The sequence below is a fragment of the Aplosporella prunicola genome, assembly GCF_010093885.1.
Source record: "Aplosporella prunicola CBS 121167 unplaced genomic scaffold K452scaffold_20, whole genome shotgun sequence".
Taxonomy (NCBI): Eukaryota; Fungi; Ascomycota; class Dothideomycetes; order Botryosphaeriales; family Aplosporellaceae; genus Aplosporella; species Aplosporella prunicola.
The window spans coordinates 626,936-650,861 of NW_022983548.1; the positions used below are offsets into that span (position 1 = coordinate 626,936).

General features: G+C 55.0%; 8 protein-coding genes across 8 annotated transcripts; 4 read left to right on the plus strand and 4 right to left on the minus strand.

Annotated features, from left to right (window-relative positions):
- Positions 1–2,368: 2,368 nt before the first annotated feature.
- Positions 2,369–2,958, minus strand: K452DRAFT_300477 (uncharacterized protein; the record flags this gene model as incomplete). The annotated part of the gene is made up of 3 exons (XM_033542335.1): positions 2,369–2,418; positions 2,632–2,748; positions 2,946–2,958. The coding sequence occupies 3 exons, from the start codon at positions 2,956–2,958 to the stop codon at positions 2,369–2,371; spliced, it is 180 nt and encodes a 59-aa protein (XP_033395148.1).
- A 2,860-nt stretch (positions 2,959–5,818) lies between these two features.
- K452DRAFT_77438 (uncharacterized protein) lies at positions 5,819–7,117 on the minus strand. Its single transcript, XM_033547119.1, has 2 exons — positions 6,039–7,117; positions 5,819–5,978 (listed from the first exon to the last, which is right to left on the minus strand). The coding sequence occupies exon 1, from the start codon at positions 6,811–6,813 to the stop codon at positions 6,160–6,162; it is 654 nt and encodes a 217-aa protein (XP_033395149.1). The 5' UTR covers positions 6,814–7,117; the 3' UTR covers positions 5,819–5,978; positions 6,039–6,159.
- On the plus strand, positions 6,487–9,226 carry K452DRAFT_289996 (uncharacterized protein). The gene is made up of 2 exons (XM_033540924.1): positions 6,487–7,184; positions 7,255–9,226. Exons 1-2 carry the CDS (start codon positions 6,812–6,814, stop codon positions 9,009–9,011), a joined length of 2,130 nt encoding a protein of 709 aa, XP_033395150.1. The 5' UTR covers positions 6,487–6,811; the 3' UTR covers positions 9,012–9,226.
- Positions 9,227–11,247: 2,021 nt separating this feature from the next.
- Positions 11,248–12,463, plus strand: K452DRAFT_232585 (uncharacterized protein; the record flags this gene model as incomplete). Its single annotated transcript, XM_033537241.1, has 2 exons — positions 11,248–12,236; positions 12,415–12,463. 2 exons carry the CDS (start codon positions 11,248–11,250, stop codon positions 12,461–12,463), a joined length of 1,038 nt encoding a protein of 345 aa, XP_033395151.1.
- A 562-nt stretch (positions 12,464–13,025) lies between these two features.
- K452DRAFT_77470 (uncharacterized protein) lies at positions 13,026–13,711 on the plus strand. Its single transcript, XM_033547121.1, has one exon. It carries the CDS (start codon positions 13,126–13,128, stop codon positions 13,528–13,530), a length of 405 nt encoding a protein of 134 aa, XP_033395152.1. The 5' UTR covers positions 13,026–13,125; the 3' UTR covers positions 13,531–13,711.
- A 2,533-nt stretch (positions 13,712–16,244) lies between these two features.
- On the plus strand, positions 16,245–18,068 carry K452DRAFT_77492 (uncharacterized protein). The gene is made up of 2 exons (XM_033547122.1): positions 16,245–17,898; positions 17,957–18,068. Exon 1 carries the CDS (start codon positions 16,421–16,423, stop codon positions 17,888–17,890), a length of 1,470 nt encoding a protein of 489 aa, XP_033395153.1. The 5' UTR covers positions 16,245–16,420; the 3' UTR covers positions 17,891–17,898; positions 17,957–18,068.
- Positions 18,040–18,610, minus strand: K452DRAFT_77465 (uncharacterized protein). The gene has a single exon (XM_033547120.1). It carries the CDS (start codon positions 18,573–18,575, stop codon positions 18,189–18,191), a length of 387 nt encoding a protein of 128 aa, XP_033395154.1. The 5' UTR covers positions 18,576–18,610; the 3' UTR covers positions 18,040–18,188.
- Positions 18,611–21,054: 2,444 nt separating this feature from the next.
- Positions 21,055–23,926, minus strand: K452DRAFT_77520 (glycoside hydrolase family 29 protein). Its single transcript, XM_033547124.1, has 3 exons — positions 23,599–23,926; positions 22,479–23,550; positions 21,055–22,415 (listed from the first exon to the last, which is right to left on the minus strand). The coding sequence occupies exons 1-3, from the start codon at positions 23,695–23,697 to the stop codon at positions 21,169–21,171; spliced, it is 2,418 nt and encodes an 805-aa protein (XP_033395155.1). The 5' UTR covers positions 23,698–23,926; the 3' UTR covers positions 21,055–21,168.

The following is a 23,926-nucleotide window of genomic DNA, read 5'->3' on the forward strand; positions in this document are numbered from 1 at the left end:
CGTAAAAGAACAACAGGAAAAACACCTTCGAGAGAAAGACAACTTGAATGAACAGCTACGGGAAGCTCAGTCTGCGACTCAGGAATTAGAACGCGAACTGCAGACGGTGAAAAGAAATGCTGAAGGTGAAATCAAGAAACAAGCCGAAAAGTACAGGACAGATGTTGGCGAGCTCCAACGTCGGCTGAACGAGGAAGTCCAAGACCGCGAAGAAGAAAAACTGAATTCTCAGCGCATGCATGATGCTGAGATGAACCGGAAAGCCCAGCAACATCAAGAGATACGTGGCAATTTGGAAAGACGCGCTGAGACCGCTGAGTCAAGGCTCCGTGAGTTTAGAGACCGGATGGATGCTTATGTCAAGGCTACAGAGCAAGCTTTCAGGGACTCTCAGGCTGGATTGTCCAGCACTTCTAGAACCCGCGCCACTGTAACAACCCAGCTGACCACTGCTTCCAACTCGCTCGACAAGCCGCGGAGAGGAGCAAACCATTCTCGTAATCCCGCTAATGATGTCCACCAATCTTCGCAAAGTCAGCATTCTGCCGGTATATTGCATGCTTCCGAAGAAGAATCTCAGATCCCAGAAAGTCAGAATCTTCCGGTGGTGGATGACAGGGACTACGATACGCAAGTGCTTGAATCTCAACCGTTGGGAAGTCAGGAAATTCTCACGCAGAACGGTGTATACATTCGTTCTGATCCTCACGATGTCGTTCCTGAAACGCAGTATGAGTCGATAACCTCACCAGCGAAATTCTCACAATTCAACAGTCTGCACCAGACTCCCAAGCGTCGTAGCTCAGAGAATAGCGATTCTGATCTTACTTCCATCGGTAACTGGGATCTGCCAGACTCGCCCTCTGCGTACGACCGTGACGAGTTTTTGGGCACCAGCCGCGAACCACATTCTCGCGAGGAGCTGTCTCCCGATCCCGGTGCTTCTAGGGAAAATTACGTCTCTCCAACTTCGCAGAAACGCCCAAGACAGACACAACAGTTTGAGAACCCATTTACGAACTTTGATCGTCCGCAATCTCAGGCAAATACAAGTGCTCGAGTCGGTCGTACCCCGAGCGCTCAACATGATAGGCGTACGCAAGCGAACTCCTCTGCAGGCTCTCAGTTCGCTTCTCCTCAGGGCAAACAGGGACCACCTACAAAGGGAAGCAGTTCACCTGACTATATCGGGCGAGGTCCGAATGGCTCGAACAAGATATTTACTTACAACCATACTGCACGAGCCCCCAGAAATGCCACTCCTGCCCCTTCTCGCACCAGCTCGCAAGCAGCTCGCCCCGAGCAACCTGCAAAACGTCCGGGTGTTCTTAAACGCCCTGCTGCGGAAGGAAGCGTTGCTAGCACTAGTAACAAGCGGGCGAAAGATGACTACAGTTCTTCGCAGCTTAGCAGCACCAGCAGTCTCGGTATACACGTCTCCGAGTCACAGTCTCAATCTCAGGTTCGACTTTCGCAGCCTTCCGAAACTCCGCGTCGACCCCATTCGACCATCCAACGTAGCACGCACACGCGCATGCGTAGTTCAGCAGCAGCGGCAAGCCCTACGAATGGCCGCACCGCTAGCAGACCTGCGCGACGTAGCAGTCGTACGTCATGCCTGATAGAGTAGCAAGATGTTCCGTGCTAACAAAGTTCTAGAGCAGCGTTATGAGCTCCGCTTCTCCCGGGAACTCGATGGACAGTGAACCGCATACGCCTCGTTTTATTGAACTTAACCAAATTTATATCTAATTCTCTCGAAGTTGCACGACACGCTGTTTGCCTTATACTTCTACTCACGTTTTCCTATGTTAATGTTCAGCTTACTTCTGTGCTAAGGATCCGGTCTGTTCACTGCAATATCATCAGTGGGTGTCTCACCTCGGCGACATAACCGTTAGCTCTGCGGTTTCTTCAGGGTCCAGTTTTTCGGTGGTTGATTTATGATTGCAAAACAGAGCTAAACAGATGTTGCTGGAGGTTCCACAAGTTGCTACTAAGCTCTTTTTCTTACAACATGTTCGGAGGAAGCAAGAAAGCGTCGCAAAGACCCAGGGTTACCTGATTCATTTGCTGTACATGTATCGTACAAGAAATAGCTGCTAGCGGCCACATTGACAAGCCTTGAGCTTCCTTATCCACTTCCCCAACGCCGTGATAAATGCTCATTCCTCCCATCGTCTCGTCTCAAGCACAGCCACACGCATCAAGCTGTATCTACGTCTACTCAACCAGCCGTGCTTGGTTCCCGTGCAGAACGATTGTTTTTGACCGTCTGTTTGTGCTAGCCGAGACTCTTTTGTGCTCTGTCTTCCCATCCATACAGCCGCGCCTTATACCGCGCGGTAGGACTGTCGCGCGCGCCCGCCTATTTGTTCTTACTGCGCTTCTGCTCGAGGAAGAGGACTTGCTTCCGCACTGGAACGGGGTGTCAGCTGTTTTCTTTTCCGTGCCGTCCTGTCTTGTCCGCGTTGCCACTGCTATTGCCATCCATATCCACGCTTCTTCTCCTTCCCCACCACCTCCACTACATCATACAACCGCCTCATCCATCCTCCACCACCACCATCCGTCCCGTTGTCCTGTGCTTGTTCGTCCATATAAAGAGGGAGAGAGGGGCCGATCACGTACCGACGGGGTCGTACTTCATCATGCTCAGCGGGCGATGTGTGCGCGGCCGGATCATGGTGCGGAAGAAACCGGTCATGGCCATGGAGATGAGGCGCACGGCTATGGTGCGGGATTTCTCTGCGCGGGGGGGACGGCATTAGCTAGGGCTCCTACATTGTACAAACACATATTTGGCGGTGCCATTGGCGCGCTCTGTTGCGTCGTGGTGCGTTGCGGAGAAGGTGTTTGCGAGGAAAAGTGCGCGGTGTTGGTGCTGCTGCTGCTACTGCTGATGGTGGGGATTGGTGTTGGGGAGAGAGGTGGGCGCGGCTTACGCTTCTTCGCCATGGCGATCGGGTGCGGTAGGGCGCTCCTGCTGCTGCTGCTGGCTGTCGCTGTCGCTGGGAAGTTCGTCGGTGATGTTGCGGGCGGCGTTGCGGATGCCGCGCGGGGTTTCTTCGGGTTTGGCTGGTGCTGCTGCCGTGTCACGTGCTGGATTGGGTCTGGGGTGCGTGGGGGAGAAAGGTCGCTGTTGGTTCAGTTGGGGTTTTTTGTTGTGTTTTTGAAGTCGGGATTTTTCGGTGATTGTTGGTCTTTGTGGGTGAGGGTATGGAGTGATGGGGTTGTGTTCGGATTTATTTTGGCGTTTTGTCCTTTTTTGCTGGTGATTTGGCTGGATATATATTTTCATTAAAACGGGCAGGGGATTAGCGAATATAGAGCTTGTCTAATACTATTTGTTCTAGGGATTAGATCCTTTGATGGGATAAGTCTTTCCACTTTAAGTTTACGGAATTATGTTGAAACATTTTCATTCTACCCGGCTTTGACAGGATAAGCAGTTATGTCGGCGCATGGCTAAGTGCGCTCTTGTCGCATTAAACTTTATTATCATTTTGTATAGAGGGACAGGGGTTAGTTATATATCTTTCACTACAACCAGTTTAGACTCATCGAAGTTTTAGATGGCAGTGTTTTTCAGTGAAGAAGTTAGATGAAAGTTGAGTAAAAAAACATGTGAAAGCAGGCGACACAGTATGAACTAAAAACAGCTGCAGGAAGGGTGTTTATTCTTTGAAATTCATAGCGATAAAGCTTAAATCATCAACCCTACGGGTAATTGGCACTGTAAGGTGGTGCGTTCGAAGACACTTCGCCATCACCTACTGTTGCAAAAAGTACAAAGGCGAGTTACGCCCAGATAACCCTAACTTAGGACCTTATTAGCGACTAGGTTGCATATAGTTTCTGTTTTGTACTGTTGGGATAACGCGTTGTGGTGAAATGCATCAGTGAAGCGATTTCGCTTGCGGGGCGCTGCCTAGCGTAATTCGTAGACTAACGTGGCAAGACGGCGACATATACTCACTAGAGGATGCTAATACCGCAGTAGGAGTACCCTGAATAGCTTTGTGGTTAATTCTTAGTAAACGCAAGAAGGAGAGGACATGTCAATACCAAATACTTATAAAGACACATTTTCGAAACGTTCCTTCCTATCTCACACAACCTATCATGGACGGCAGAACAACACTTTGACCCGATACATGATGTATCGGAACGTGGAGAGGTATTTTTACAGGCGCCCTCTTGAATCTATTTTACAAGTCCCATCATTACCAACCCTCAAGGAAAGCATCCTCAATTCGTACCTAAGCATCATCAGCAACGCAGCGATAACATTCAGCACCATCAACGCTAGTAGCCCTCATTCAAAATATCCGTCAATGACGACATGCACCGAGAACCTATGCATCCGGGAGTACCGACATCTTTGAGCAAGGAGAAAGGCCAGACGCCCCTTTACAAGCCGTCAGTTGCAGGGCACGGTGTGTTGTTGTCTGGAACTGAGTTTACAGGATGCTAGGAGATCTTCCATGTCCTAGTGAGAGGTGCCGGTAGCGATGGGTTCGTTATGGCAATGACATGGAAAAGTGGTGTGTGTTAGAGTATCTTCTCCCGAGTGAGGCACAACAAGCGCATTCATTGAAATGAAGCTCGCATCCAATTACTCATCACCACTGTACCCCGCAGCTTATAACCAACCGTCTTTATCCGCCCCACCCTCTTCCATCTAGCCCTGCCCCGTCTTACCCCCTCCCAGCCCACCAGTATACTCTATCGCTTCAGTTGACCCGCCCGCTCCGTTTGCACCCAGACCGTCAAGCACGTGAAAAGCGCCAGAGCCGTGGTATAAAGCCCACTAAGTGAACTGTAGAAGCGCGATATGCGCTTGCGCTCATGCCTGCGCCTGCGCCTGCCGCTGCGTTTCCGCTGCTGTGCCAACGCGTGCTACTGCGCGGCTGCACCCGTTTCTCTGCGCCGGGGCGTGTGCGTGACTGTGTTAGGTCTTGGGTTTGAGGTATGAAGGGGATTGTGGTGACGGTGAAGGGTGTCACTGAAAGATGGAGCTGGAGATTAGTATCTAGGCATGGTGGTGGGTGTGCGCGATGTGTGCAGATGATGATGATCGGTCTTCACTGACCACTTGGAGGTGGGGTTTGGGGTTTGGGCTTGTGGTGTTGGGTGCGGATTAAGTTGGTCCTGGCACAGCCACGATGACACCTTGACATTGTTGACGCTGAGCCGCGCAGTGTAATGTTCTGTAATGTTCTCTCCATGTGTACGGTAGAGGTAGCGTGTAAAGTGAAAGATTCGGACACCTCGGAAGATATACCATATTTAAGGTACCAGAAGCATGGAACTGAGCAAGAAGCACTGATATCATAGCTCGTCCCTCCACCTGGAGCAACATCTCCCTTCCCGCTCACAAATACCCAGACAAGAGCGCCCGCAGTGCGCAGCAGGTACCAAACCAGTCTTACAGCTCTCTTCTCCGTCCTCACCTCTACGGCCTTTCTCCTCAACCCAACACTCATCCCCACTCCCCACTCCCCACTACGGCACACACTTCATCCACGCGAGCGAACACAGCCTCCTTATCTGACGAGAAACTGCACTCACCGCGGCAATGACTTCTAAACCAAATGCTCGTACCCTGCATCAGTGACATCATCGACGCGCAGCTCTGGGGCTGAAGCATGACGGTCGAGGCTGTTTGTCAAAGGCTTTGTGGCTTAGTGTTATTTTAGTACAAATACTTCTAGCAATTCCGTCAGCGTGCGGCTCGCCCCGGAAGGGTGGGTACGCGCAGTTTATTTCAGCGATGGTGTTTGCTGCAGCCGTATAGCAAACACAACCTCCCTCCGGAACCAGAGGAAGTGGAAAGTGCAGGAACAGCTGTAATCTTTTTAAATTTTAGTGCTGGGCTGCAGAACCTCCGGCGAAGCCACCACTATCGGTGGGCATTGCCGGGTCAGATATTTGGCGAAAAAGCCTAGGCGACGATGAGGGTTGACTGGAATGACCTGCCCGGTTTTGGGTCATCAGAAGAAGGGATTGAATTTGGAATTGCCAGAAGCCATTACATGGGGATAACAATAGGATACTCCTGTTCCGAAGAGTGAGCAGTCGGGCCTGCGTTGAGGGCTTTGTGGCATAGCAGGCTGTTGAAACAAGTAGTTAATTAGAAGCAGCAAAAAGCGCGTGCTAAAAACAAGCCAGACGAAACGCGCGCACCCGCGTAGCGCGACGCGGCTCTCGCAAAAACAACAAAAGAAAACCAAAAAGCCGTGGAAAGACAGGCTCCTCCCAAAAAAGAAAGCACAAACCACGCAGCGCAGGGCCGCAAAGAAAAAAAATAGCAATAAAAGCAGCAAACAAGCGGGCGGGCGCTGCAGGGCGAACCCAAAGCGCGCGGGCTAAGAGCGGCAGCTGCAGGCGCGGGAACGCAGCCAAACCAATCGAGTGACGTGGGCGCACGGCCAGCTGCAGCCCGCCGCTTGCCCGCTCCTTACAACGCCCGACACCCTCGCCCGCTTGCACATGTACATGTACATGTACTCGCGTTCCCGTAGTTACGTGGTACGAATCAGGGCCTGGGCTGCGGCTGCACGCGCGCGCGCGCCCAACACCGCTGCCGTTAGTTATGTATCGACGACCAGCGCAGCAGCAGCGCCGGGGGAGCTGCCAGGCTCGCATGCTCGCGGCCTGTGGCACTAAGTCCTTTTGTATCGGGCATTTCTTTCTTCTCTTGCTTGGCTTTGCAGCCTGACGCGCGCGCGAGCAAGAGGGAAAAGAAGAAGAACAAGAGCAATTGCAAAGGAAAGAAAAAGTTACCATCAAGGCAGAAAGACACAGCATGCTGGCTCCCAACACGGCTGTCCCCAACCACTCCGTCTGGACGGGCCTTGGACGCCAAACCTTTGAGGCCCACGTCGACGAATTGGCCCGCACCAACGTCGTCGCCGGCCCCCGCCGCTACTCGCATGCTGAATGGCCCAAGGCGTCCCACGAAACCCTCTCTTTCGCCGTCGAGAGACAGCTGGCTGACGACTTCGCCTTTGTCGCCGCCTATGAGCCCGGCCCCGCCTATGTCACTACTGCCGCGCTGGAAATCGCAACAGATCCTGAGAGGCTTACCGTGCGGCTGGCCGCAAATGAGGGTGTCAATGCTTGCGTAGAGAGAGCCCTAAGGGATATCTTGGGCCACTTGAATACGTGCGCTCGCAAAGGTTCGTTGGCCCTGCCTTGAGCGTTCCGCAAGGAGCTTCAGCAAATAATGACTGACCTGCGCTTCAATAGGGACTAGTCGCGCTCGTTGCCAAGAGAGCATCCTCGACACCATCGTCCGCCTCAACGAGAACAAGATCTTCGGCCGAATCGGGTCCAAGTACTTCCAACGGCCAAAGAATGCTCACGGCTGGAGCGGGAAGTCACTGAGTCTCCACTTCAAACGGGCCGTAGACGTGATGATCCCCGGCCGACCAACGCCGGAGGTATCGGCGCTCAAGGACGAGATCGATTCCTTCCACAACACATTCCTGGAGCTCGAAGCCGCAGACAAAGGCAGCAACCTGACGGTGCTGCTCAAGCGCCTGCTGGCAAAAGCCTTCTTGATCACCGAGGACGGCGTGTCCCTGAGCCGCAGGCTGCAGGCCCTGGGCGCATCGGTCGAGCAGTCCGACGCAAAAGAAATCCGGCAGTTCAGCAAGCTCGCCAGCTATTGGCGCATTAGCCAAAGCCTGGCATATAGATGTCGATCAAGCCCGTTCCGCGGCCTCTTCCAAAATGCCGACCTGGGGGTCCTGGAGCCCTACTCGCCGCTTCGCTCAGTGACATCCAAGAGGCGCCGATACGTGCACGCCGAGATCCAGCTGCTCGTGCACTACGAGCGACACGCTGGTCTTGCGCGGCCGCGCGCAATCGGCTCGTCCAAAGAAGCCTGCTTCCTCTGCGACGCGTTCATCAAGGCGCACGGGCGCTTCGTGGTATCCAAAGCGCACCGGCAGGTCTACTGCCAATGGACGGTGCCCGATGTCAAGGACTACAGCAGCGACACGCGCAAGCGCCTCCGCTCCGCCCTGCACGCTGTCGACCGCGACATTGTCCAGGAAATGAAAACCGTGCAGCTCCGGCGCGCCCAGAAAATCCACTTGTTCCGCGCTTACCCCATGCAGAGCACCATCAACTTGCTCAAGGACGTCCTGCCCCCGCCCACCGTCTCCACCGTCCCGACGCCCGTCCCTGTGCCCGACAAGGCGCCGCCCAGAGACTCGGTTATGGAGGGCGATGAAGTCACCTCGGCTTTCTTGGCCTTGCCGGAGAAGCCTATGGCTGAAGTCCACGTGCACGTCGTCACTACTCCCATGAAACCGCCTGCTTCTCCGGTGAAAGCACCTACAATCATGGCATCAAGGGTTACGCTTTTGCCGGACATGGAGCAAAAAGCTGCTCCCGACGAGGGTGCGCCTTTGCCCGATGCTGAAAGAAAACCCGCTCCCGAGGAGGTTGTACCGTTACCTGATACCGGGCAAAAGAACGCAGCAGCCGAAGAGGTCGCGCTTCGATCCAACACTGGACAGAATACTGCCCCCGATGCGGCTACTGTCCCTTTGCCAGATGTTGGGCAGAAGGACGCGCCCGACAACTCGTCTCCAGCAGACGTTGTCCCGGCAGCAGCTTCCGCAGCACCTACGATTGATCAGCCAAGAGCGCTCTCAGAGGCCTCAAAAAGCCTGGACGAAGCCAAACAGCCTCCATCTCAAGCGAGCGAAAGCGGATTTTCGAAGATCCTCCCCGCGGCACCGCTCTTTGCCAGCCTCGCCGGCCTGAACATCCAGATTCATCTCGAGGAGGGCAAGCGCTTCTCGAGCGGAAGCGCCAGTCTGGAGCCAGCGGAGCAGGAGAAACCCGAGGGCGAATGCTTCGATGTGCGCAAACTGGCGCCGGGGGAGGAGAAGGTTTTTGAGCGGACGGGCGGGGACGCGCAGCCTGAGGTGGCGTTTGCTATCAATCGGGGCGGGAAGACGGTGAGGGTGCGGTGCCGATGGTATCCTTAAGCTGGAGGAAGTGGACGCGCAGTGTTGGGTTACCTGTTGCGGGCGCATAGGTTCAGCTCATGCTTTGGCATTTTCGTTTTTCCGTCCAAAACCCGGGTTTCTCTTTCCCTTCGATCTAGATTGGAGGACTGTGGGCAGAGACAACGACTATTGTCAATAACAAACATTCTCAGCAAGAGGGCGGTGTTCCAGATAAATGTTTCGCGGGCCGTTGAGTCAATGGATCTTTGACTCACTGAAGAAAGCGGTTCAGCGCTCCTGATGATGGGCTGATCGCCCGATCGCCCGATTGCCGCCCGTGTCGTACGTTCGCCGCTGAACTGATATACAATGCGGATCTGTTGGGCTGGGTCGCTAGGCTTTGGTGATCCACATTTGAAGGGTCTTGGAGACCCTGCGCGTTTATGGGTCCCCATAGTGGACTCCGTAGCGGAGCCGCCATGCATATCCCGTGTCATCAGGTCGGGGGCGCACAGTGTATGTATCCACAGCGGGCTATGGATGTTGTAGGGAGAGCTCAGTCCTCATGGGGGGAAGTAATAGGAAAAATGAAAGTTCGAGAAGAGGAATGAAAAGAAAAACAGAGGCTTGTTTGATAACAAGTTACTACATCAGGAAATCATGACGGGGCACCTGACGTCTTGATGCTGACAAGCAAAAACGCTCGCCGCAAACCACCCACTGACAGGACACAGATGCTCGGAACAAGCAGCCGGCAAACAAGGGCCGCGCAGCTGGCTAAAGAAGCGCACGCTCGTTAGTTAGCGGCAGCGCCGTCGCCCGACCCTTAGTTCGCAGTGACCGTTCTCGGAGACAAGGAGGTGCGGAGGAAACACGGGCGTTCGATCCGCCCCTCCGACCACACACGTTGGGTGTGCGAGGATGAGGAGACGCGATATCGTGGCACCACCCGTCGTGTCGGCGTGCAAAAACGCGCGCGCGCATCGCTCTCTCGCTTTTTCTTCTCGTCCTCATATCGTGCAGCCGAGCACGACTAGGTAGAGTACCTACTCTAGCGTGCGTTGCCGACGGCCCGGGTCGCGGCTACGGAGGAGCCGCAGGGAGCATGCGCTGGTTGGTGTTTTTGCGAGTGCGCGAGCGACGGAGACGGAGAGTCGTGAGGATGGATGGATGGATGCCCCAGGCGCGCCGCCGCAACCTCGGGTACTAGAGGAGACTGGGAGCATGAAGCCATGTCACGTGACTATGGGCCAATGACAGCGCGCATGACGCAGCTCAGAGTCATCCACACACAACACCAGCGACGAAGACGGCGAGGGCGCCATCCCCAACGAGTATCATGACCCATGAAGCCGCGGGCGCAGCAAGCAGCACGCAGGAAGAAGTCGGACCACGGCCGGGCTCATCACTGGCTGGCGTCTGCTTTGCTGCCCTAGCTTGGTACGTACCTCAGCTGTTATTGGCCTGTCGATGGCACGACAAACAAGCTTCGCCGTGTTACGCCTGGTCTGCTGCGCTTCCCCGCATCTTGCTCGGAGGCCAGGAGGGGTCGTCGTGCCAAACCAGCTTCCGCTCGGCCAGAGTTTTTAATTCCATTTCTCCTCGCCCACTACTTTAACGTACTACGACCGCTAACTATTGCTTTTCCGTCGTCGCGTTTTCCCCTTACCTTTTCTTCGTCTCTTCTGCTGTTATCCGTTGCTGCACTCACTCTACCCGAGCTCCTACTCCTGCGTATTCCACTCGTGTGTCCGGCGTGCGGGGCTTAGCGCTGCTGCACGGTATCACTACTGGTAGGCCTGTTCCGCAACCTCCACCACCAAAGCGTGAGAGAAGGAGAGGAAGCGCCCCGTGCGCCTGTGTCTTCGGGTCGCCGCCATCACATCCGCCCTGGGATGATTCATTACCTCTAGCTGTCCCAACAAAGCCTCCTCTCTCCCGCTTTTTTATAACCCAGCACTGTCCCTGCAGCTCCCACCACGCTTGGCTTACACTAGCTTTCCCCCCCTCACTCACCGCGCGAGCCCGCTTGCTGTCTTTATAAACCCACTCCAGTACTGATCGCCCCGCGGTGATCCAGGCACATTCCTCTTGTCCGAGAGAGCTCCGGCAAAGCCTCAGGCCTCCTTGAAGGAAGAGTAGAAGCCATTACCGACGGCGGACTACTTTAGCCCTCGTGCCTTCTGACCTCTCTCCTCTGCACCTGCCGCGACTTCCTCACCTACCTACCCAGTCCCAACAAAAAAACAAACACACAGCAAAGCAAGCAAGCACCATGTCCAACGCCGGATCCTCCGCCTTCGAGGCCGCCAAGCGCCAAACGACCAACGCCTTCAACTCGGCCAAGGAATCCCTCAGCGAAGCGCCCAACGCCATGAAGACGGCGGCGGAAAACCCCTCCAAAGCCACCAACGATCTGCTGCACGCGCCGGCCATGCGCGCCGCCCTGCCCTTCATCAACGGCGGGCTCGCAGGCATGACGGCCACGACCGTCATCCAGCCCATCGACATGATCAAAGTGCGACTGCAGCTCGCCGGCGAAGGCGTCAAGACGGGCCCGAAGCCGACGCCGCTGTCGGTCACGCGCAGCATTGTCGCGCAGGGCAAGCTGCTGGACCTGTACACGGGGCTGTCGGCGGGCCTGCTGCGGCAAGCCGTGTACACGACAGCGCGGCTCGGCTTCTTCGACACGTTCATGAAGACGATGACGGCGGGCGCCGAGCAGCGCAACGCCAAAATCGGGTTCAAGGAGCGCGCGGGCGCGGGCCTCGCCGCCGGTGGCCTCGCTGCTATGGTCGGCAACCCCGCCGACCTCGCCCTCATCCGCATGCAGAGCGACGGCCTCAAACCCCCCGCCGAGCGCGCCCACTACCGCTCCGTCATCGACGCGCTGACGCGCATCTCGCGCGCCGAGGGCGTAGCCGCCCTGTGGGCCGGCTGCGCCCCCACCGTCGTGCGCGCCATGGCGCTCAATTTTGGGCAGCTGGCCTTCTTCAGCGAGGCCAAGAACCGGCTGAAGGAGTCGTCGCTGTCGAGCCGCGAGCAGACGCTCACCGCTTCCGCCATCGCCGGCTTCTTTGCTTCGTTCTTCTCGCTGCCGTTTGATTTCGTCAAGACCCGCTTGCAGAAGCAGACGAGAGGCCCGGATGGCAAGTTGCCGTATACGGGCATGGCGAACTGCTTTAGCAAGGTCGCGAGGGAGGAGGGCCTCTTGCGCTTCTATCGCGGCTTTGGCACGTACTATGTCCGCATTGCGCCGCATGCGTGAGTTTGCCCCTGCTTGTTACTCCCCTACCTACTTACCCCTCTCCCTCCCTCTCTGTCTTGCTCCCCCTCTTCTTCTTCTCTCCCCTATCCCAGCAAATCACACACACGCACACACGCACACACACGCGCGCACACCCGAAACATCGCCACACCGCTAACGCCACTCGCACATCAGCATGGTAACGCTCATCGTGGCCGACTACCTCGGCTTCATCACCAAATAATCCCCCTCCCCCTCCAAGTCCGAGACAAGACGGGCGTCGGATCGGGTGGGGTGGTGGTGGTGCGAACGAAGCGAGCAAACGAATCGAGCGAATGAAGTGAGCAACGAAAGTGAGCAGACGGAGTGAGCAGACGAGCGAAGAAACGTGAGCAACCGGAAGTGAGCAACCGGAAGTGAGCAACCGGAAGTGAGCAACCAGAATTGAGCAAGACGAGTAAGCGAGCGGACGAACGTGAGCGACCGGAAGTAAGCAAGGACGAGAATGAGTAAGCGGCAAAGAACATTGAACGAGCAAGAGCGAGAGCAAGAGCGATTATGGCGTTGCGCGCGCAACGAGCCAATGAATGGAAGAATACGCGACACGCATGCACGCACGCACGCACGGGAAACCCCATTCTCAGCCGGAACGCGGAGCGTGCAGCGTGGAGCGTGGAGTGTGGCGGACAGCACTACGGGAGTCTAAGTGCGCTGGCGTGGTGAGCCGGCCAGCCAGCCAGCCAGGCTTGTTGAGTTGATGAGTTGATGAGTTGAGCCGAGTTGAGTTGAGTTGAGTTTGAGTTGAGTTGAGGTGCGCATCAAGACACCGACCGACCTACCTACCTACCTACCTACCTCTACCTACCTACCTTCTTCGGGCGTTGTCGGTGGGCGGGGAACGCAAGGATGCGAAGGATGCTGCTACTACAACATCAACGAACATACATACATACAAACATACGCACAAACTACAGAGAACAACCATACCTCGCGTCTAGCTATCCAGCCAGCCAGCTAGTTCTCTCAGAGGGAGGCTGCACACGGGGAACGCGTCGAGTCGGCTTGCTGAGTCCCGTTGGAGGCGGCCGTTGGCGTGCTACCTTGCCTACTTACATACATACCCACCTATCCTATCCTGTCCTGGCCCCGACTCTTCTACTTCTCCCCATCTCCATCCCCATCCCCATCTCCATCCCCATCTCCATTGCTATCAGCCTCGGCACCGGCATCGGCATTGGGGGCGGCGCGGCTCAGCTCGGGTGGGGCCGGCTTGGGTTGTGTTGGGCGCGCTGTTGGATTCAGCTGAGCTGAGTTGCGTTGCGCTGTTGCGGGCGGGGGCGGACTTGGTTGGTTGGTTGGTTGGTTGGGTATGACGTATGCCGGAGGTCGGCGCCTACCTCCTACCTACCTACCTTCGTTATGGTCCTCCCTCTACCTAGGTAGAGTACCTACCTATTATCCTAGGTACTGCTCTAGGCACCCACCTACCTGCTCTACCTACTCTACGTACCCGTCTTCTTTTTATTTTTGCTTTCTCTTCATCTTTCATTTTCGTTTTTCTTTTCTGGTTTTGCGCTTTGCGCTCTGCTTCGGGTGTCGGGGTTTGCGCTTTCTTGACGCTACCTAGTGCTGCAGCTGCCTGCTGCTTGTTGCAGGGCTTGCGACAGCCTTGCATGCCTGCCTGTATGCCTGCTCGAGGAGGTGCTGCGCGGCGTTTTCGGGCGTCTTGGTTGTTGGTTTTGCTTCGTCTGTTTGATTCACTCGTCCGTTCTCGTTGCGCTCCGTGGCAGCGATTCTTTGCTCTGGCTAGCTTTATTTATTTATTTATTTATTTATTTATTTATTTATTTATTTATTTATTTATTATTATTTTTATTTTTATTTTTAATTTCAATTTTAATTTTAATTTTTTTATTTATTTATTTATTTATTTATTTATTTTTTTTTTTTTAGCTATATTTACGCTTGCACTTCCACGTATGCCGTGTATATACCGGCTAAGGCTTTATGAATGCGCGAGAGGCGTTTCTTGCCTACCTAGGTGTACCTGCACGCAGCGCTTTTTGGTGTTGGCGAGGCTGCTGCGCCGTCTGTTATGCACTTGCTTGTTGGCTGGATGGGTGTGTGTGTTTGTCCGTCTTCGCGCGCTGCGCCGTGCTGTGTGAACGGCCATGCTCGCCTCTTGCCTACATAGGTACTTAGGAGTACCAACTTAGCACCTTACGAACCCTCGCCTTCATAACAGCACTTTATAACAGCAGCAGCAGCAGCAGCAGCGGACCCCACTAACATACTTCTACCTAACTCGATTCCACTTAGATCCTACCCCTGCCTACGTAACCGCACCGTAGCACGTAGCGTGGCGCTTACGCTCCTGCCGAGTACATAGGTACCTCTCCCTTGCTTGCCGGTCCACGTGCTGCGTGCCGGGCCGCTAGGCTAGCTGCCCAGCCAGGCACGCGTCGGGTGCGCCGCTGCGATGGGTTGGCGCGGCTGGAGGTGGGGGTTGGGTTCGGCTTTGGATGCTGGTGTGTGATAGAGACTTGTTGGGGGTGGATTGGTGGCGGTGGTGTGTGTGCTTGTGCTTGTGGGTCATGTCGTGTGTGTTGTATAGTGCGAATGTAGAGCTTGAGCGTTTTAGTGTCACTGCGGGTTTGTTGGTTCTGAGGGTTGTTTTGCTGTTTGGTTTTGCAGTGCATCACAGTGCGAGGATGGTGGAGTCGCTGACGAAGTGTCTTGCTCAAGGCCATGCAGTGCTGGGTGTGAGGTTGGGGAGAGTAAGAAAATACCTAAGAAGACAGCTGGATGGTCGCATGTGACGATGAAGTGGTTGCTGCTTCGGTTAGTGAGGGATTGCCGTTTTCATGCCTGGTGGCTGTCATACAACCTCTTCTGCAGTTTTTTTTTAGTTTTTTTTTTTTTTTTTTTTAAAAAAAAAAAAAAAAAGATTGTTCTTGTGCCAGATAGTCATAAGGCTGCGTTTCTCGCAAGTTGCTTAAGACGGATGTGTAAGATCTACAGCCTCTACTGATAGGTAATACGAGATACAGCCCTCGGAGCCCAAGACTTGCGCACCTGGCTTGTAGCAGCATCGTCTCCAGCACCTGATTTTTCGTTTCTGGCCGTTTCTACAAACTACCGCGCCGACTCGTTCTTTCGAGCCGGTTCTTGCGGCTTCGCGCGGCCCGACAAGCTCGAGTCTCTTCACTTACCTACCGACGACATTCCTTCTGCGCTTCCTGTCGTCGAGAAGGTTCCCATGCGACTAGGGCAACGAGGCGCAGAGAGGAGAATGCACACGAAGAGCAGTAGTGACTCACGTGGTGTAGCCGCCGGACTCAGGCTCCCAAGGGCTTTTACGGGCCGGCTGAGGCGGAGGGTGGCAAAACGGGCTTGTGATGAAGATGGGGGAAGATTGTTGACTGTTCCTGACAGGGCGGCAGTTCGTGGGCTGACAGCATGTCGATCTCATATTGCGATGCTCCTGCCTCTTCGCGGCGGGCTTCCTCATCAGGTGAGGGGCGCTGCAGTCGGTCGTTTTTGGGATGATTACGTGTTCTACATAGACAAGCGTGTGGAACAGGGATGTTTTTGCCTCTCTCTTTGGTCAAGGGAAAAAAATTCCAAAGCGACACCCTCCTCCCCCCTTGCATGTGGGCGATAGGTCATGTCTTGGTTGGTTTGGTGGGAGATGACTTGACGATGGATCGGCATCAAAGAAGATTTGCACGAGCGCACTACAAGTGACACGGGGGCCGGAAGGGTAATAATAGCTATAGCCCTTGTTGCATATAAGAGAAATGTCGAGATGGGATTGGGAAACGGGCGCGGAGGCCTCCTGTAGACCATTGCGGAACCCCTAGCGGACCCTTTTGACGTAAGCAACCCTGAATCCTGATCCCAGACACACCAACCTTTGACTGCCGCCCAAAGTTCCTCTTCCAACCAACTTCCCCTACTACAATACCTACCTCCTCCCACCCAACAACAAACGTGCGTGCGCGCTTTGGCCAAACTGCCAAAAGTCTGCTTCCACCTCTTTCCGCAGCCGCGCGCGCCCGCTCTCTCTCGCCGCCGTGGGTTGCATTGTAAGACGCGTCGCGTGTTTGGTCTTGGCACCCGCGGCCATTCAACCAACACGCTCCGCCACCATCACACACCCTTTCTCTCCGAGACTTTCACTTCGCTTGCTTTGCCCGCCATGACAACTTTTCATCAAGATTCCATTTTCCGTTACTTTCCTCCCGCTCCTTCTCTTGCCCAGACCACCTCTTCCGTTGCTCCACATTCTTCGCACCTGCATCACGTCAGCATGTCTCCCCAGCCCCAATCTCAATCTAAGCTGCGCTCCAATTCCATCAACTCCATCTCCACCGACGCCTCGCATCAAGGCAGGCGTGCCAAGTCGTCGCGTCCCAAGCACAGCTGGGCCTACGTGCCCGTTGATCCCGCCGAAGAGCAGGCCCCACCGTCCACGGCCACGCGCCTGGAGAAGGAGCTGCACAGCTCTTTCACCTCCAACTTTCTCTCCGGGCCCCGACGTCGCACAAGGCCGGCCGCAGACAACAAGTACTCCTACAACACGGCCAGCGACGTCACCTCGACTGCGCCCAGCAGTCACACCGAAGAAAGCGTCTACTCGTCCAAATCCAGCAACACAGCCGTCTCGCCCGCTAGCTCTCCCGCTCCGCCCGCCGCAGCCGCCAGTCGCAAGCGCAAGGACTCGGTCGCCGCGTCAGGAGACCCCTCGGCTCACGTGCCCAAGAAGATCAAGACCTCATCGTCATCGTCATCAGCAGCAGCACCAGCCCCAGCAGAATCAGTGCCAGCCCCAGCGGTTGTGTCACCACCGCCGCCTCCGCCAAAGCCGGCAGAGGAAAAGCCGCAGACGCGCTTCCCCGGACTCTTCCCCAACGGCCTGCCGCCGCTGTCCAACAAGGAAAACGCCGCACAGCCCAAGTCGCCCGGGCTAATCTCCCCCCACGGCAGCCCCGGAAGCGGCGGCAATTCGGCGCAGAAGCCAGCGCAGCACTTCGACACGAGCACCAAGGCTGCCAGCCTGACGTCAGTCGACGCGGCGCATAAGCGCAAGAGATCAACATCCCCGTCGTCGCCGTCGACCAGCGCAATGCCCAAGAAGAAAAAGACGTGGGCCAAAAAGGCGCAGCAACACCACCACAACCACCACCACCACTCACCACTGCAGCAGCACGTGACGGCGGCGTCATCGTCGTCGTCATCGTCGTCGTCGCGGATGCGCTACCCGACGGACCAGCAGCTGTCGGAGCAGCTCGAAGATATTATGCTGACGGGGCTGCGGGCGGGGCCCGCGGCGTACGAGAGCGTCGAGCAGTACCGGGCGGCAGTGGCGGCGGAGGCGGCGTGGCAGGAGGGAGAACGCGGGGTGGTGGAGCGGATGCTGGGGAACCCGGAGGTGCGGGCGCGGCTGCTGCGGCTGCGCGAGCTGAACGAGGAGATTGCGGCGGAGCGGCGGGGCGAGGCCGTCGGCGAGCTGAAGACGTCGAAGAAGAAGAAGAAGGGCAAGAATCCGGCGAATAAGGGTATTGGCAGGGGGAACTGGAAAAGGAAGCCAAAGGTTTCGGAGCCCGTGGTTGATGAGAGCGATGATGATGGCGGGGTGGGCGATGAGGAGGGCGTCGATGGCGAGTGATTTTGGGGGTGTTTGGATGTGTTTTGGTGGGGTTTGGTGGGGTGGGCGGTGAAGGAAGGGTGGGAGGGATGAACAGAGGGAGGGACGAAGAAATGGGAAAAGAGGCTGCTGAAAGCGGAAGCGGATGCAATCAATATTGCAAGGGCAACGAGCCATTAGCGGAGAGGATGAAGTGCACGCACGCCGACGAAAGGAAGCAAGAACGCCCATGCTTTTGCATTACACTGCATTACATTGCCTGGTCTGGCCTGGATAGGACAGTATCGGGCAGGACAGGTCGGAATCCGATCATACCACATCAGATCAGATCAAACGGCTTGATTGATTGTTTGATTGTTTGCTTGCTTGCATGGAAGCAGAAGCAGAAGCAGAAGCAGCAGAGGAAAGCCGCACTGGCACTACGCGGCACTGGCACGGCAAGGACAGAACAAGGCGCGGCACGACGCACACTGCCCTGGACAGCAATAGCGATAGCGTCGGTTGCGATAGCGTCGGCTTGGTTGCGTACTTGATTAGCTTGACCTGGGCTTAGGAGTTCAGCGCAGAAAGTGGGTCTTGAGCGTTTGGTGACCGTTGATGGGAAATGGGGGCAGGGAGGGGAGATACGCAGAACGCAGTACGCAGTACGCAGTAAAAAAAAAATATAGACGTGCATTATACCTAGGTACCTACCTATAAGGCGCATATGGCACGTGGAGAGAGTGTTTGAGAAAGTGAGGGTGTGGGTACGCTTTTGGCGGAGGTGAACGTGAATGGAAACCTACGCACGTGGCTAGACTTGCTCCGGTTCGTGCTTGGATTGCGTATGCTTATATGCATGTATGCTATCTATCCATCTATCTGTCTACCTTTCTATCGCTGGGCGCGGGGTTTGGGTTTCTCTCCCGTGGCATATATGCCATGTAGGGACGGACTCGTAGGTCGGATGAGATTGCCTGACTTCCTTATTAGCCTTAAGGCACACTGCTGTATAGTCATGTGTGTTTTAGCAGGGCTACAGCAGCTTGTTCGCTTGCTTGCGTGCTTGCTTGCTGGAGCCTGGAGGCTTGGTTAGGGTTATAAGCCGTGTTTTAACTTGCTGGTGGCGTGTGTATGTGCTTATATATACACCACCACTACTACCCTCTTCTTCTTCTTCTCTAATAACTAGAGTTTAAAGCTATATACCGCACTGCACGCACGTGCGCTCTGTGGGCCGCCCCGCCCCTGTCAGCATCAGCAAACCATGGCTAGCTTCCTGGCTATGTAGGCTGGCCGCAAACAGCGACTCTCGCTCCTCGCGTTGGCGGGGAAAGGGATAGCCGCTCTGCGCGGGCTGTGTCTGTGTCTGTGTCTGGTGTGGGTGCGTGGGAGCTAGTGCTGCTATTATATGCCGCGTGAGGGGGTGTGAGGCTCGGGAACAAGGCGGTTTGTGAGACAGGGAAGGGAGAAGAGCTTTGCGGTTTGGGTTGTGTAGTGCATGGGATGCGTGGTTGTGCATGTAACGAGAAGCGTAGGTGCCGGGTCGCTGTGCCGTGAACTTAAGTAATATCCTTGATGGTTATCCGGAGTGCATGTTTGTTTGCGTTTGGTTTGGGTTGTGTTGGATGCGTGGTCGTGTTGTTTTGGGGTATTAGTGCTGAATAAGTGAGTGCTGTACTTATGTCTTATACGTTTATCTAGATCGGACTGGTGCACGCGGCGCTGCGCATGAGCTGTGCGTTTTTTTTTTAAAAAAAAAAAAATAAATAAATAAAATAAAATAAAAATAAAAGTCTTCCTTATCCAGTAGGATCGAGAAATTTGTCGGAGAGGGTAAGGGAGTGGCGCGTAGTGTTGAACTATTCACTGGATTCTTCTTCAAGGATATAGACATGAAAAATAATAGTAATAGGGAGTTCAGTCATTTATATATGCTATCAAAAACGACCTCCTCGGATTTAAATCTAAGTTTGTAAATTCGTATCGAGAACTACTATGAAAGTGACTGGAAGTACTCAGTGAGGTCATCGAATGGCTGAAGGAGTACTCTATAAATAGAACACCACATCTACTCATTCATTCCTTACAGAACACTTCCCGGCACACTCACTCACTGCGATTATCGACTCCCTTACCTAAATCAAGACATCACACTGATTCGGGAGATGCCATTTTCTATCCGGCAGCACACGTATCACAAATAAAACAAACTAGACCACACGCCCACACTTCTCGCCGCCGTAATCATCGTCAGCAGTAATGCGTAACGGCGCTCAACACCACATGCCAGCGATGACGCGCAATGCTTTCACACGAATGTGGTAATCGCCACTGATCGTTTCGTCAGGAATAAAGAACAAAAATCAAATCTGTATCACTCGGTCCAGGTAAGTCTCTCCCCACCCACATACTACATGACCATCATTTCCTGCCGGTTCCAGCATCTTCGAAAGTCTGGGTGTTCCACTAAACACATTCTCCGAAGTAGTTTAGGAATTTCAGATCGGGTTTCTTCCTTATATTAGTGAGTGCTTCGGCTTTGGCTTCGGATGCCGTGTTTTCTTCACCGATTTCTTAGGTTTCTTTTACTCTTCTTCTTTCATATCATCGTCGTCATCGTAGGGATGTGTATAATTACCTTCCAGACGTTCTTGCCATCACACTGACCCCGCTCACAGCGCGGCATCGTCAACAGAAACATCGTCGGCATTTCCAACGCACATATCCCCACGGCACCGGATAATTTGCCCATCCCTTTCTAGATATTTTGCCCACCCCTCGACTACACATTAAGTGAAATCTACGATACCTATAGAGTACTCCTTAGGAAAGTATAGTATACTACAGCTAGTAGGTACTATACAACTACGTAAAAGTAAAGATATATAAGGTATAATAGTACTTTAAAAGATATAATAGTAAAGATATATACGAGTACTAGAGTATACTCTAAGGGTACGAAAATAAATTATTCAAAGGATATAAAGGTACTTATAAGGGTATAGAGACGTAAGTTCTTAAAGAGTAGAAAATACCTCGTATAATTCTGTAGATGCTATCACGTAGGGTGGGCAAATTATCCGGTGCCATCCCCACTCAAGTAACTAGTCCAAGCAGTACGCGAAGAGAAAGAACTACACTCAACAGCGAACGAACGTGCCCGGCCCTCCTGCAAAAGGTATGTACACTGTACGTGGCTTCTTAAATCTCAACCACCAACCCACTAAACGAACGAATGCATCTCCACAAGACGATTAAAGAGTGCAAAAGAGCGCAAGCGCACTTCCTCCTTCTCATCTAACTTTAACACTACGCACTTAAGCGCGATACTCCACTTTCAGAACCCAGCACCACTCGCCCCGCCCCTCCATCTCTTCCGGCCAGCGCACGCTCAGCCACCCTGTCCCTTCTAGGACTTTTATCTCGACTTCGATCTCCTCTTCCTCTTCCTCTTCCTCTTCACCTACTTGAGCCTCCCCTAACATCACACCTCTGTCCCCCGGCAACACCGGCACAGCAGCCTGTACCACGATCTCCCGTCCCGGCACCGGCATGCCCCCCATAAAAAAGACGTAGAACGCGTCGTCAGTCTGCGTGAATCTCACTCCCGTTACACCGCTCTCAGCACCCTCTCCACCCACCCCAGCCTCAGCAGCAACAAACCAGTACCGCGCCCCCACAACCGCAGAGCTATGTCTCTCAATCCAGCCCCCCGCGCCCCTCAACGCCCTCGCCTGCACCTCTGGCACCGTCCCATCAGCCCTAGGCCCAATATCAAGCAGCAAGTTCCCGTTCTTCGCAACCACATCCACCAGCATCGCCACAACCGTCGACGCATTCATATATGCCGCGTCCGGCGTCGCGCGATTGTACCCGTAGCTATACGGATCCAGGCCGCGGTTGGCCTCCCACTTGCGCGCCGTCGCCGCCCCCAGCGTCGCGTACTCGGGCGTGTCGAAGTCCGCCGTGTGCGGAAGCCCGCAGCGCGCGTTCATGGCCACGTCGCGGCGCGAGTTGAACCAGCGCGAGGCGAACTCGGCCGTACTGTTTGCGGCCCCGCAGTCGCACCACATGATGCTGGTGTTGTAGATGTAGGCCAGCTGCTCCTGCTGCGGCAGCAGCACGTCGGCGACGAAATCGCCCACGGGCACGCGCCCTGTGTACGGCTCCAGCGCGCCGGTGTACGGGTTGCGGGCCTGCATGCCCAGCCACGACGTCGAGGCGTTGCTGGTGGTCTGCGTGAAGCCGTAGGGTCCAAAGTCGGGGTTGAACCACTCGGGCAGCGAGAAGTACGTGCCGCGGCGCAGGTGGGGGTGGCGCGCCGCGGCGGCGTCGAACAGCTCGCGCAGCACGTCCCGCCCCGGCCCGTGGTGCACCGCGTTGCGCTGTGACGTGTTTTGCGTGTCGAAGAGCGCGAACCCGTCGTGGTGCTTGCTGGTTATGACGAAGTATTGCGCGCCGGCTGCCGCGATCAGGTCCACCCATTCGCTTGCGTTGTAGTGCTCGGCGGTGAAATTTTGGAAGAAGTCGTCGTAGACGGTGTCGGGGCCGTAGGTGCGGAGATCTGTACGCCGTCAGTGCCTGCCTAAGTGGTGAGCTTTTCACAAAGGGAAGACAGAGTGCTTGCCGTAGTCGTAGACGTCGGCCTTGTCGGCGGCGCGGTTGTGCGAGTACCACCAGTGCCATTCTGCGTATACCTCGTAGGGCGTCGAGTTGCCCCATGCCGGCACTGAATAGACGCCCCAGTGGATGAAGATGCCGAATTTGGCGTCGTTGAACCACTCCGGAGACTCATGCAAGGCCAGGCTATCCGGCGATTTCGTAAAGTTCTTGAATCCGAACGCAAGACCGGGAAACTGGAAGCTGTCTTGCTCGTTGTCGTCTCGGAGATGGACCGTTGCGGAGACAGTGGAATCGGTGCTGCCTACAACACCCACGTTGACCTTCTTTTGGTCTCCTGGTCGTAGACGCTTGATATGGGCTGCCTGTACCGTCTCAATTCCAGGGGCATCTATCGAAATCTGAATGCCGTCACCATGTATCCATTCAGGGCCACCGTTGCCCACTGTTACCTCCACGAGCTGTACATTGCTTTCTCCTTCCTTCTGTGTCGGTCGTACATGCTGCACCTGCACGCCGTCTGCCTGTCTCAAAGACACGGCAAAGACATGCAGCCTGCCGGTAGTGGCATTGCTGGTTGTCGGAAGACTGATGGACGTCAACGTCTTTCCATACTCCAACGGAGCAGTGTACTCGTGGATGTGCGTAGTGTTCCAGTCCGTGTCATTGGAAGTGTACCGGTACGGCAAGATGATCTCGCCCTTGTGTAGGGTAAGAAACGCCCACCACGGCTCTGCGCGGACCTCTGCTACGGTGCTGCTGTTGTCGGAGTAAGTAAAGGTAACATTTTTGGTCACGGCCTTGTCTCTCCGGTCGCTTGCGATTAGCAGTTGAGCGCTGAAGTACTTGTCCGGAGACACTGCAATTGTCTGTCCTAGGCACACGACGTTGTCGCTCGCATCAGGTCTCCCTGTCGCCGGCAAGAGATAGTCTACACCGGAACTCCTCGATTTGAAGGAACCATTGGACGACAGCGACTGTGCGGGGTAAGACTGCCTGGACCCGTCAAAGTCGGCATCACCAGGAAAAGCCCCAAAGGCTCTGTTGTTAAGATGCTCAGCGAGATTGATGTTCACGAGCTGCGCAAGGTCAGTCTGCTGGCAAACTCCTTTCGACGTTGCACTCACACCGCTGTTTGCTGCATCCCTCTTCCGCGCCCACGGGTCGCCTGCGCAATTAAGCGCACTCACGAGAACCAAAAACGCAGAAAATCGGAGGTGAAGCATAACGACGCGGACGAACAGCACAACAGAGCAATGGGCGGGGAAGAGCGTGGCATTGTCGTTATCTAGGAAAAACACTGCGTCCAGTCCAGCAGGTTCAGAGGTGCATGACAGTGAGGAGAATCGCTGCAGTTACGGCGTCCTCTGCAGGCATGAAGCGGGGAGCGGTGCGAGTAACTCCGTCCTTTCGCAGAGCCTTGCGACGACGCCGCAACGCAGGGCGAAAGCTCGG